The sequence below is a fragment of the Oncorhynchus clarkii genome, unplaced genomic scaffold (genome assembly GCF_045791955.1).
Source record: "Oncorhynchus clarkii lewisi isolate Uvic-CL-2024 unplaced genomic scaffold, UVic_Ocla_1.0 unplaced_contig_6247_pilon_pilon, whole genome shotgun sequence".
NCBI lineage: Eukaryota > Metazoa > Chordata > Actinopteri > Salmoniformes > Salmonidae > Oncorhynchus > Oncorhynchus clarkii.
Genome location: NW_027258221.1, coordinates 65,307 through 78,667, shown reverse-complemented (window position 1 = coordinate 78,667; position 13,361 = coordinate 65,307). Strand labels below are relative to the sequence as shown.

The window sequence follows — 13,361 nt, the reverse complement described above, 5'->3', positions numbered from 1 at the left end:
CACTGAGGCAGTGATGGCTGAGATCCTGGTTGAAGACAGCAGAGGCGTATTTAGAGGGCAAGTTGGTCAGGATGATATCTAAGAGGGTGACCATTGTTACGGATTTAGAGTTGTACCTGGTGGTTTCCTTGATAATTTGTGTGAGATTGAGGGCATCTAGCTTAGATTGTAGGACGGCTGGGGTGTTAAACTGGTCCCAGTTTAGGTCACCTAACAGTACGAACTCTGAAGATAGATGGGGGGAAATTAATTCACATATGGTGTCCAGGGCACAGCTGTGGGCTGAAGGGGGTCTATAACAAGCGGCAACGGTGAGAGACTTGTTTCTGGAAAGGTGGATTTTTAAAGGTAGAAGCTCTAATTGTTTTGGGTACAGACCTTGATAGTAAGACAGAACTCTGCAGTAGATTTCAACTCCGCCCCCTTTAGCAGTTCTAGCTTGTCGGAAAATGTTATAGTTAGAGATGGACATTTCAGGATTATCAGAGGGGTACGAAGCCAGATAGAACTATTCAGACATTCCAAATCAGGCTTCATCCATTTCATGAAGGTGGATATTGATCCAACCATTTCAAAAGTAATGACCGGGCTGATGGAAACAGGATATGCCTGTATACTTTTCTAAATGCCGACAGACGATTTGTTACTTCGTTTGACATGGTGGGGTCTTTTTGTGTCAGTAAAAATGTATAAGCGAGAAATGGAGGTGGAAACTCCTTTATGAGCAAATATTTATATAATAACCATCATGTCTTAGTTAACTTGGAGTCACATGCTGATATGTTGTGTGGTCCTCCCTCTATGACTTGGGAACCCATGCAGTTTATTAGGCTACAGATGAAATAAGTTATGAACTTCACAGGGTGGTGAAACTGCATGTGATGAGCTTGATGCTCCTTTCCAATACATTTTGATGGTCTTGTTCATGGTCTTGTGACATGATGTCTTGTGACATGATGATTGATGATTGGTTGCCATTTTACAAATAAAATACAAAAAGAATACTTGAACTTAAATCTTCATTGTAAAGGTTCTAAACACAGTTTCCCATGTTTGTTCAGTGAACCATAAACAAGTAACGTAAAACATATACAAATATGATGATGTCATAATGAATTCATGACACGTGAATTAACAAATATGATGATGTCATAATGAATTCATGACACGTGATTGAACAAATATGATGATGTCATAATGAATTCATGACACGTGATTGAACAAATATGATGATGTGGGGCGGCAGGGTAGCCTAGTGGTTTGAGCATTGGACTAGTAACCGGAAGGTTGCAAGTTCAAATCCCCGAGATAACAAGGTACAGATCTGTCGTTCTGCCACTGAACAGAGAGTTTGACAGCGATGAGGGGTGGTCAGATTTTTCACATTGATCAAACATCACATGGATTTATTTTGTTGAAATGATGTGGAAACAATGTTTATTCAACCAGTGGGAGGCTTGTAAATTCCCCCAGGAAAGTGTAACGAGGAATTCTTCTTTGAGACAATGATAAACAGCAATCCGTGGGAGAGTTGTGGTGGATATTATAAAATAAGGATCTGCTGGAGTCCAAGTCCAACCAAAATTCTTTATTTCTGAGCTCAGAGAGAATAACAGAGTTACACAGTGCAGTGTAGACAGCCTGAATTCAAAAGCATTGGGTGATGAGCACATATCTTTATAGTTTCCTGTTCCTGGGCGGGACTTTATTCATACAAGGACGCAGGTGCAAATTGGTTTGCAACACAGGATGAAACTCCCAAGAACAGGAGATTATAATAGGACAGTTTCACAAGGTTAGTCACATAATCAGTTATGTGGACACACATACAATTAACATTTTCTATTGCAGTCTGAATATTTTCATTTCATTAAATCATCAGTGGGCTACAATGCAAATGTCAACAATGGAACTAATGCATCACATCCAAATATCACTTGATTATCTGTAGTGCTGGAGGAATGACACAGCCAGATAAACACACAGTCAGAGTTTAAAAAAGGACCATTTAAACACATGGAATCTGATCATATCAAATCAAATGTATTTATATAGCCCTTCGTACATCAGCTGATATCTCAAAGTGCTGTACAGAAACCCAGCCTAAAACCCCAAACAGCAAGCAATGCAGGTGTAGAAGCACTGATCTACTCTGTATTCAAACTGACATACTCCATATTCAATTCATGTTTTCTAATAAAAACATACAAATATATATGTTTGAGTATACTTTGTACCATTCACTTTCATGTGGTATAAACATGTAAACACATTCTCAGTCAACAATATAAGACAATGGACAATGATATGTGAAATATGAGTTCACACACTAGGATAAGTAAGTATTCTCTCCTGTGTGGATTCTCACATGACTTTTAAGTGTCTGTGATGAGTAATATGTCTTCCCACAGTCTGAACATTTGTAAGGCTTCTCCCCTGTGTGCAGTCTCCTGTGTTCCTTCAGGCTTCTTAAATGGGTAAAACACTTTGAACACTGGGAGCAGTGGTAAGGCTTCTCCCCTGTGTGTATTCACTCATGACTTCTCAGGCTTTATAAAGGGCCAAAACTGTTTCCACACTGGGCGCAATGTTATGGTGTCTCCCTAGTGTATTCGCTCATGAGCATTGAGGGTGTCTAAGCGCTTAAAACTCTTCCCACATTGAGAGCAAATGTGTGGCTCCACTCCTGTGTGTATCCTCTCATGTCTTTTCAGGCTAGCTAAATGGTTAAAACTCTTTCCACATTGTGAGCAGTAGTAAGGCTTCACCCCTGTGTGCAGTCTCATGTGTTCCTTCAGGCTTCCTGACCGGATAAAACACTTTCCACACTGGGTGCAATGGTACGGCTTCACCCCTGTGTGTATTTTCTTGTGAGTTTTGAGGGTGTCTAACCGCTTAAACCGCTTTCCACACTGGGAGCAATGGAAAGGCCTGTTCTGTGTGTGCGTTCGCTCATGAGCTTTCAGATTTCCTAAGTGGCTAAAACTCTTTCCACACCGGGCGCAATTTTGTGTCTTCGGTTCTACGTGTCCCCTCTCATGTCTTTTCAGGCTTCCTAACCTGGTAAAACTCTTTCCAATCTGGGAGCAGAGGTGTCGTCTTGCTGGTTCGGACGTCTTTGGTTCCTCCAAGATTGGTTTTCCTCCTGCCAAAGACAGTGTTTATTTAAAGAGAGAACAGAATTACATCTCCACATCGTAAAACTGCCTTGCTATGAGGTTTAATCCAAATCAGATCCCTCAATAGCCCAAGGCCAGTTTTCAAACATTTTATAATTTAAAACAAATGTTGTAGAGTTTCCTGGTAATAACATTACTTATTTTATTTTGATTATCTTGGCAAAGGAGAAATGTTCATTAACAGGGATGTAAACACATTTGTGCACAGAATATGAGAGAAATAAGCTTTTGAAACATGGGACCAACACTTTTTATTTTTGTAAATACTTATTTCCCACCATAATTTGCAAATAAATTCATTAAAAATCCTACAATGTGATTTTCTGGATTTTTTTCTTCTCATTTTGTCCGTCATAGTTGAAGTGTACCTATGATGAACATCTTGGCCATGTTCTGTTATAATCTCCACCTGGCACAGCCAGAAGAGGACTGGCCACCCCACATATGCTCTCTCTAATTCTCTCTTTTTTTCTCTCTCTCGGAGGACCTGAGCCCTAGGACCATGCCCCAGGACTACCTGACATGATGACTCCTTGCTGTCCCCAGTCCACCTGACCGTGCTGCTGTTCCAGTTTCAACTGTTCTGCCTTATTATTATTCGACCATGCTGGTCATTTATGAACATTTGAACATCTTGGCCATGTTCTGTTATAATCTCCACCCGGCACAGCCAGAAGAGGACTGGCCACCCCACATAGCCTGGTTCCTCTCTAGGTTTCTTCCTAGGTTTTGGCCTTTCTAGGGAGTTTTTCCTAGCCACCGTGCTTCTACACCTGCATTGCTTGCTGTTTGGGGTTTTAGGCTGGGTTTCTGTACAGCACTTTGAGATATCAGCTGATGTACGAAGGGCTATATAAATAAATTTGATTTGATGAAAATTACAGGCCTCTCTCATATTTTTAAGTGGGAGAACTTGCACAATTGGTGGATGACTAAATACTTTTTTCCCCCACTGTATGTTCTCTCTCCACTGGCTACTGTCATGGAAATTGCAAGATCATGTTATAACGCTTGTATTGCATTATAATGGTTGTTTTATTCGACAGAATAGAGTATTCTGTTAACTATTGAGTGTGTGTTCTACTGAGGATGGGCCTCTATGAGATAACACTGACAGAGGAGATTTACGATGTCTTTGGGTGATAAAACCTAAAGAGAATTCCAGAGAACATGAGGTAATGGTTCTGTTCTATACCAGGAAGAGACGGTTCCAGACACTGGTCTATACAATGAAAACTGTTGACACAGCAGATGCTGTTTACTATGTATTATAAATATCTTTCATACAAATCTTAACCTTGTGGCCATTCTATGTATCTGTTGTTCGTCATGTAGGCTGAAAGGGGTGTATCTTGGTTATAAAAGACCTTTGTACTTTTGTTTTGCCACTCTCAACGGATCATTAGAAAATGGTGAATCGTTGACAAGTCATTGGTATTGCAAAGCTCTTATTATTAAAGATGTAGTTTAAGTATAACTCTGACTTGGTGTGATAAGTTCGTATCTCCTCATTTGATAGTAAAGAAATTAACCACCACACTATCTGGCCAACAGGCTCCACTCTAGCCTCCACTGGCTATCTGGCCAACAGGCTCCACTGGCTATCTGGCCAACAGGCTCCACTCTAGGCTCCACTGGCTATCTGGCCAACAGGCTCCACTCTAGCCTCCACTGGCTATCTGGCCAACAGGCTCCACTGGCTATCTGGCCAACAGGCTCCACTGGCTATCTGGCCAACAGGCTCCACTCTAGGCTCCACTGGCTATCTGGCCAACAGGCTCCACTCTAGCCTCCACTGGCTATCTGGCCAACAGGCTCCACTGGCTATCTGGCCAACAGGCTCCACTCTATTCAGTATCTTCTGATGATGTGTGCCTGGTAGCGCTAATCTACTCTTTCCCTCCAGCAGGTTAATACCTGCCTGGCGCCACAACAAAATCTCTAACAATACCGCTACAGAATTAGCATAGTAGACCATAGTAGGCCAGGTTACCTGAAATACATTTTGGTATCTGTACTGATGGTGCAAACGCCATGACAGGGAGACATAGTGGAGTGGTAACGAGCGTGCAAACAGTTGCTCCCGACGCCACTTGGGTCACAGAGTTATGTGCATCTTTTAAAGCACACCCTTCTCATTAACCCATGGTGAGTTATTCACAATTTTTGATGAACAAATAAGGTTTTATATGAAAGTTAAATAAAGAACAAAATTATATAATTATTATTTGTGCCCTGGTCCTATAAGAGCTCTTTGTCACTTCCCACGAGCCGAGTTGTAAACAAAAACTCACTCATTCTTATGTTTAATAACTGTATCATATAGATAGACTTGGGTACGTAGCTGGAGGTTGAATGTTTGAAGGGGTACGGAACTATAATATAAAAAGTGAACCACTGCTCTTCATCATACCCTTTTTCTATTCCTCATCAATCCATTTAACAGTTTTTACAGTCGTTTTCTTAATGGCTCATTAGTAACTGGGATAAGTAATTTTCATAAATGTGTCAAGGGCAGCGTCTGGTTGCTCGTCATTACACACTACGGACAAACAAATATTATTTACATCAACAACATAGGAATCACTACAAAAAAATGTATGACCTCTTATACACAATACTAGTCCCAGCCTTTGGAACGGTGGTTTTCCTAGACATGGCTACTATATTGTGATCACTACATCTGATGGATCTGGATACTGCTTTAAAACCCATTTCTGCAGCATTAGTAAAGATATGATCAAACCATGTTGATGATTTAATTTCTGTACTGTTTGTAACTACCCTGGTAGGTTGATTGATAACCTGAACAAGGTTGCAGGCACTGGTTACAGTTTGAAGCTTTCTCTTGAGTGGGCAGCCTGATCCCAACTTTCCTCCAGTATTAGTTAATTAATTAAAACAGGCCAAATGGAAGTTTCTGGAGTTTTGTTTTCCTGTTCTACAGTCTTGTAAAGATAGGGGGGTTGACTGGGACAGGCAATGTAAAATCCATAATGTTTTGAGGAAAGGTTTTTGTAAAACATGCACCTTACATCAGATCATCTTGAAACTTTCTCTCTAAATCTAACTTTCATCAAGGTTTTATATGGTCTATTGGTTTCTCTCTGTTCATTGGCAGAATCCCTTTTCAGTATTATGATATTCATAACATCCATATCCACCAGTCTATCTTCCTGTCAACTAACAGAACTCTGCTGGTTGTCCTGGTAACAGATACCAGTCTATCTTCATGTCAACTAACAGAACTCTGCTGGTTGTCCTGGTAACAGATACCAGTGGGAAGATCTATTGTATTTGTTCAAACTAAACTACAGCACTTACTTTGATGAGTTAAATCTGATCCTTTCTTCTCTTCTCCTCCTCTCACAGTTCCACTCAGCCCCGTTGTTTTCCTGCAGTCCACCAGCAGCACAAACAACCTCTTCATACCCAGCAGTAAGGTGCTACCGGGAGAGGCTCGACACAGGGACTCCGGGAGGGAGGAAGGGCTAGCGTTGTCCTGGTAACACATATCATTATGGATGCTGATGCCACTGTTGTCATAAAGTGCTTTACAGGAACCCAGCCCAGACCCAGAGAGAGCAAGCTGTATGCTAGACCAGACCAAGCTGTACCATCTGGTGTTCTGATCTGGAGAGACTCTTCTCTTCCTCGTCAGCATCAGGATGTTGTTGAGGCTCCCCAGAGGATCCACCATAGTCATGTCTCTCTCCTGTGTGAACATCAAACAGATGGTAAACATATGATCTACTATTACAATCACAAAGGGTCTTACAAGAGGCATTAATATCTCTAAACAGGGCCTAAAATGCTAATGTAAAAGCTTTTGTTTGACAAAATGGGTGCTTTTGGAGAATTCAATAAATCTAATTGAAAAGACCTCAAAATATGTACCAATGGCATATTGACCCTTTAACAATTCCTACAGTACTGAACAACATATTCAAGTGTAGAACTTCAGTAGAATGCCACTTTAAAACCACACATTAGTTCAACAACGGCATCGTTTGTGCCCCTGTTTTTAAGACAGTACTCACTGATGGTAATCGGATATTCTGACTCCTCCTCCTTTTTCACTCCTAAAACGTCTTCCTCCTCCTCTTTTATTGAGACAGCTCCCTCTTCCTCTTTTACTCCAAAAGGTTCTTCCTCTTCTTTCACTACATTCTCTTCTTTCAATGTTATGGCATCTTCCTCCTCTTTGATTCTGAAAGATTCTACCTCCTCTTCCACGCTGACAACCTCTTTCCCATCTTCCTCTTTCACTGTAATATCATCCTCTTCTTCTTTCAATGTGATAGCATCCTCTTCCTCCTTTATCATCCTGAAAGCTTCTTCTGTCTCCTCCTCTTTCACTCCCAAAATGTCTTCCTCCTTCACCTTTATTGAGACAGCACCCTCTTCCTCTCTAAAAGGTTCTTTCTCTCTTTTCACTGTATCCTCCTCTTCTTCTTCCATGTTCAGCACCAGAGCTTCTTTCTCCAAACAGCAGACCTCCTCTTCTTTAGCAAGGGATGAGTAGTTTAGTGAGCTCATGGTCAGGGATGTTAGCTAGCTAGTTAGCATTAGCGACTAGCCTAGTGCTAGGCTCAGTATCAATCTTTAACACGTTTGCAAATTGACCATGCAAATTAGGTTAAAGTTAACTGAACTGCGTTTACAACACTGAGATTAGCTAATGTACATTAACATGGTCTAAAGCGCCAATCTTTCAGTTTTATGTTGGCTAGCAAGCTACCGAGGTGGTTGAAAGAGTTGGCGCCTTGTTGTTCCTGAAGAAGCGTCCCGTCCATTATACGTCACGGAAGACGAGTCAGCTGAAAGACGCTCATCGCCATCTGCTGACGAGTGAGTAACGCAGTTTGGAAACAATAGTTACTACACATTTTGTATTGGAAAGAACGTCATAATTATTTAACAATAAGCTGATATATTTTCTCTGACGTCTTACAACTACTACTTTCCGGTACACAGACGTAGAAGCTTAACACCTGCCCTCCAGGACTACCTGCCCTCCAGGACTACCTGCCCTCCAGGACTACCTGCCCTCCAGGACACCTACACCACCCGATGTTACAGGAAGGCCATAAAGATCATCAAGGACAACAAACACCCGAGCCACTGCCTGTTCACCCCGCTATCATCCAGAAGGCGAGGTCAGTACAGGTGCATCAAAGCTGGGACCGAGAGACTGAAAAACAGCTTCTATCTCAAGGCCATCAGACTGTTAAACAGCCACCACTAACATTGAGTGGCTGCTGCCAACACACTGACTCAACTCCAGCCACTTTAATAATGGGAATTGATGGGAAATGATGTAAAATATATCACTAGCCACTTTAAACAATGCTACCTAATATAATGTTTACATACCCTACATTATTCATCTCATATGTATATGTATATACTGTACTCTATATCATCTACTGCATCTTTGTAACACATGTATCACTAGCCACTTTAACTATGCCACTTTGTTTACATACTCATCTCATATGTATATACTGTACTCGATAACATCTACTGTATCTTGCCTATGCCGCTCTGTACCATCACTCATTCATATATCTTTGTGTACATATTCTTTATCCCCTTACACTTGTGTGTATAAGACAGTAGTTTTGGAATTGTTAGTTAGATTACTTGTTGGTTATTACTGCATTGTCGGAACTAGAAGCACAAGCATTTCGCTACACTCGCATTAACATCTGCTAACCATGTGTATGTGACAAATAACATTTGATTTGATTTGATTTGAATATAAATATGTAGATGAATAAATACTTCTATGAATAGGTAGTGTGTTAATACACATTTTCTCTGTTCATTTTTCACATTCGTTTTTATCTACATGTGACCATACTATTCCCTTAAAGCCACGCTCTAAAGATACAAATCATCCTGTAAACAACAGAACAAATGCATCACATGCAAATAGCACTTGATTATCTGTAGTGGTTTACACTGGGTAGACAAAACATTAAGAACAGCTGCTCCTTCCATGACTTAGAAAGACCAGGTGAATCCAGGCTAAAGCTATGATCCCTTACTGATGTCACTAGTTAAATCCACTTCAATCCGTGTAGATGAAGGTGGGGGGAAACAGGTTAAATAAGGATCTTAAAACTTTGATACAATTAAGACATGGATTGTGTGTGTGTTCCATTCAGAGGGTGAATGGGGAAGACTAAATATTGAACATTAATTATTCATCCTGTTTTACGAGTCAGAACACTAAACACTAGACAGTTCTATGACAAGACACAGACGCCGCTGGATTCCAATCAGCAGGTGGTTGTAAATATATAACATTCATAGCTGTATGATACAGAATGTGACCTACACACTTCCTTAAACATTAAATAAGTAAAGAAGCCATTCTGTGTGGAAGTCCAAAACTTGGAGACAGACACAAAGCTCATTACTAACATCTCTCCGTTGTCTCAAGGGTTCGACACAATGTTGATTTAGATGTTCACATTTTTTACATTTTGGCCAATCGCTAATGTCATAATATTTTGGGTAAAATAAAAAAAAGCTAAATATTTGGGGCAGACATTTTTAAAATTATTATTATTATATTTATATTTTTCACCTCCTTTTTCTCCCCAATTTTTGTCAATTGGAAGTTAGTCTTATCTCATCTCACTGCTGCAACTCCCGTACGGACTCGGGAGAGGCGAACGTCAACAGCCATGCGTCCTCTCTCTCTCCCTTCTCCTAATTTGTTCAAAACTGTTCAACTATTGTCTTTCTCTCTCTTTGAGCCAACTACTCACCACATGTTATGCACTGCAGTGCTAGCTAGCTGTAGTTTATGCGTCCCCCGAAACACAATCGCAATACTTCTTGACACAATTCTCACGCATGCGCCCGGCCCGCCACAGGAGTTGCTAGAGGACAAACCCTCCCCCAACCCGGACGACGCTGGGCCAATTGGCTCTCCCGGTTGTGGCCGGCTGCGACAGAGCTGGGTATCAAACCAGAATCTGTATTAATGCAACGAGCACAATGCAGTGCTATATACCCTGCACCACTCGGAAGGCTGCATTTATATTTCTGTTCAGTATATCTTTATATTTCAGTTCAGTATATATCTTTTATATTTGAGATTCTTCAAAGTAGCCACCCTTTGCCTTGACAGCTTTGCACACTCTTGGCATTCTGTGAACTAGCTTCAACTGAAATGCTTTTTTCAACAGTCTTGAAGAAGTTCCAACATATGCTGAACACTTATTGGTTGCTTTCCCTTCACTCTGTGTTTTGGCTCATTGTCCTGTTGAAAAACAAATGACGGTCCCATTAAGCGCAAACCAGATGGGATGGAGTATCGCTGCAGAATGCTATGGTTGTCAACCTGGTTAAGTGTGCCTTGAATTCTAAATAAATCACTGACAACGTCACCAGCAAAGCACCCGCATACCATCGCACCTCCTCCTCCATGCTTCACGGTGGGAACTACACATGCAAAGATCATCTGTTCACTTACTCACGTCTCACAAAGACACAGCGTTTGGAACCAAAAATCGCAAATTTGGATTCATCAGACCAAAGGACAGATTTCCACTGGTCTAATGTCCATTGTTCGTGTTTCTTGGCCCAAGCAAGTCTCTTCTTATTATTGGTGTCCTTTAGTAGTAGTTTCTTTGCAGCAATTCAACCATGAAGAACTGATAAACGCAGTCTCCTCTGAACAGATGATCTTGAGATGTGTCTGTTACTTGAACTCTTGTCTGTTACTTAAACTCTGTGAAGCATTTATTTGGGCAGTTAACTCTAATTAACTCTAATGAACTTATCCTCTGCAGCAGAGGTAACTCTGGGTCTTCCTTTCCTGTGGAGGTCCTCATGAGAGCCAGTGTCATCATAGCGCTTGATGGTTTTTGCGACTGCACTTGAAGAAACTTTCAAAGTTACGGACATTTTCCGGATTGACTGACCTTCGTGTCTTAAAGTAATGATAGACAATTGTTACTCTTTGCTTATATAAGCTGTTCTTGCCATAATATGGACTTGGTCTTTTACCCAATAGGGCTATCTTCTGTATATCTTCTACCATGTCACAACACAGCTGATTGTCTCAAACGCATTAAGTAGGAAAGAAATTCCAGAAATTAACTTTAAGAAGGCACATCTGTTAATTGAAATGCATTCCAGGTGACTACCTCATGAAGCTGGTTGAGAGAATGCCAAGAGTGTGCAAAGCTGTCATCAGGGCAAAGGGTGGCTACTTTGAAGAATCAAAAATATTTTGATTAAACACTTTTTTGGTTACTACATGATTCCATATGTGTTATTTCATAGTTTATGCCTTCACTATTATTCTACAATGTAGAAAACTGTAGAACATAGTAAAAATAAAGATAAACCCTCAAATGAGTAGGTTTGACTGGTACTGTAAGTTCCTCTACACAACGTCATTTTAGAGAATTTGGCAATACGTCCAACCGACCTCATAAATGCAGACCACGCGTAACCACACCCACCCAGGACCCTCACATCCGGCTTCTTCACTTCAGGAGACTGAGACCAGCCACCTGGACAGCTGAGGAAACCAAGTAGAATGTCTCTCTGTCATAAAGCCATTTTGTGGCGAAACAAATTCTGATTGGCTGGGCCTGGCTCGTCAGTGGGTGGGCCTATGCCCTCCTAGGCCCACCCATGGCTGCACCGTGCCCAGTCATGTGAAGTCCATAGATCAGGGCCTAATACATTTGACATTGACTGATTTCCATATATGTACTGTGAATCGTTGAAATTGTTGCATGTTGCGTTTATATTTTTGTTCAGTACATATATATATATATGTAGCCATATTATAAAGTAAATATGAATTCTCTATGACATATTTGTTACGTTTTATCAGACTTTTATGATATGATCTATTAAAGTGAAGAATGGCGCTGAAGGAGATGGCTGACGATCCCATAACCAACGAAGGTGGATATTGATCCAACACCTGCCGTTTATTCAAACCAGCCCACTGGGCACAGACGTCAGTTCAACATCTAGTTTCTATTTACATTTCTTTTGAGTCGTCAACTAAAGTGAATTCAACATGAAATCAACACAACATGTAGTAGACTTTGTACCATTTAATTTCACATGGTATAAACAAGTAAACACATTCTCAGTCAACAATATAAGACAACGGACAATGTGATGTGATGCCCACACTGGGCGCAAAGGTATGACTTCTCACCTGTATGTATTCGCTCATGAACTTTCAGGCTTCCTGACTGGCTAAAACTATTTCCACACTGGGCACAATGGTATGGCTTCTCCCCTGTGTGTATTTGCTCATGGGTTTTGAGAGTGTCTAACCGCTTAAAATTCTTTCCACACTGGGAGCAATGGAAAGGCCTCTCCCGTGTGTGTGTTCGCTCATGAGCTTTCAGATTTCCTAAGTGGCTAAAACTCTTTCCACACTGGGCGCAATTTTGTGGCTTCGGTTCTGTGTGTCCCCTCATGTCTTTTCAGGCTTCCTAACTTGGTAAAACTCTTTCCAATCTGGGAGCAGAGGTGTCGTCTTGCTGTTTTGGACGTCTCTGGTTCCTCCAAGTTTGGTTTTCCTCCTGCCAAAGACAGTGTTTATTTAAAGAGAGACGTGAATGAAATCTCCACACGATAAAACTGCCTTATTATGAGGTTAAATCTATATCAGATCCCTCAATAACCCGAGGCCAGTTTCCAAACATTTCATAATTTAAAACAAATGATGTTGTAGAGCTTCCTGGTAACTACTGATATGTTTACATAACTTATTATTATTTCTGTTTTACAAGTCAGAAAACAAAAAACTAGACAGTTCTAGGACACTGAAGACACAGACGTCACTGGATTCCTATCAGCAGGTGGTTCTAAATATATAACTTTCATAGCTGTATGATACAGAATGTGACCTAAACACTTCCTTAAACATAAAATAAGTAAAGAAATAATTCTGTGTGGAAGTCCAAAACTTGGAGACAGACACAAAGCTCATCAGTAACATCTCCCTGTTGTTGAAAGGGTTCGAAAACAATGGCTTTTTATTATTTAGACACACATTTTTTACATTTTGACTAATCATGTCATGATATTTTGTGTAAAGTAAAAAAAAATGGTGTCACATATTTTGGATAGATGTTCCTAAAAAATATAAACGCAACATGTAAAGTGTTGGTCCCATGTTTCATG

General features: G+C 40.7%; 2 protein-coding genes across 2 annotated transcripts; both read right to left on the bottom strand.

The window, feature by feature from the left end:
* Positions 1 to 2,022: 2,022 nt before the first annotated feature.
* Positions 2,023 to 12,652, bottom strand: LOC139396193 (zinc finger protein 135-like). The gene is made up of 3 exons (XM_071143326.1): positions 12,378 to 12,652; positions 2,615 to 2,931; positions 2,023 to 2,532 (listed from the first exon to the last, which is right to left on the bottom strand). Exons 1-3 carry the CDS (start codon positions 12,650 to 12,652, stop codon positions 2,330 to 2,332), a joined length of 795 nt encoding a protein of 264 aa, XP_070999427.1. The 3' UTR covers positions 2,023 to 2,329.
* Positions 6,818 to 7,950, bottom strand: LOC139396196 (cilia- and flagella-associated protein 251-like; the record flags this gene model as incomplete). The annotated part of the gene is made up of 2 exons (XM_071143328.1): positions 7,220 to 7,950; positions 6,818 to 6,894 (listed from the first exon to the last, which is right to left on the bottom strand). Coding segments are annotated over exons 1-2 (576 nt in total), but the record flags the coding sequence as incomplete, so codon positions are not given.
* Positions 12,653 to 13,361: the final 709 nt, after the last annotated feature.

What these genes read in the sequence shown, in the direction of transcription:
- LOC139396193 (XM_071143326.1), bottom strand. Translation starts at nt 12,652, where the DNA reads ATGAGGGGACACACAGAACCGAAGCCACAAAATTGCGCCCAGTGTGGA. An exon ending in CGAATACATACAGGTGAGAA is followed by an intron (nt 2,932 to 12,377) that starts GTCATACCTTTG and finishes CACACAGAACAG; the next exon opens with GCCTTTCCATTGCTCCCAGT. An exon ending in CACCCTCAATGCTCATGAGC is followed by an intron (nt 2,533 to 2,614) that starts GAATACACTAGG and finishes GAAGTCATGAGT; the next exon opens with GAATACACACAGGGGAGAAG.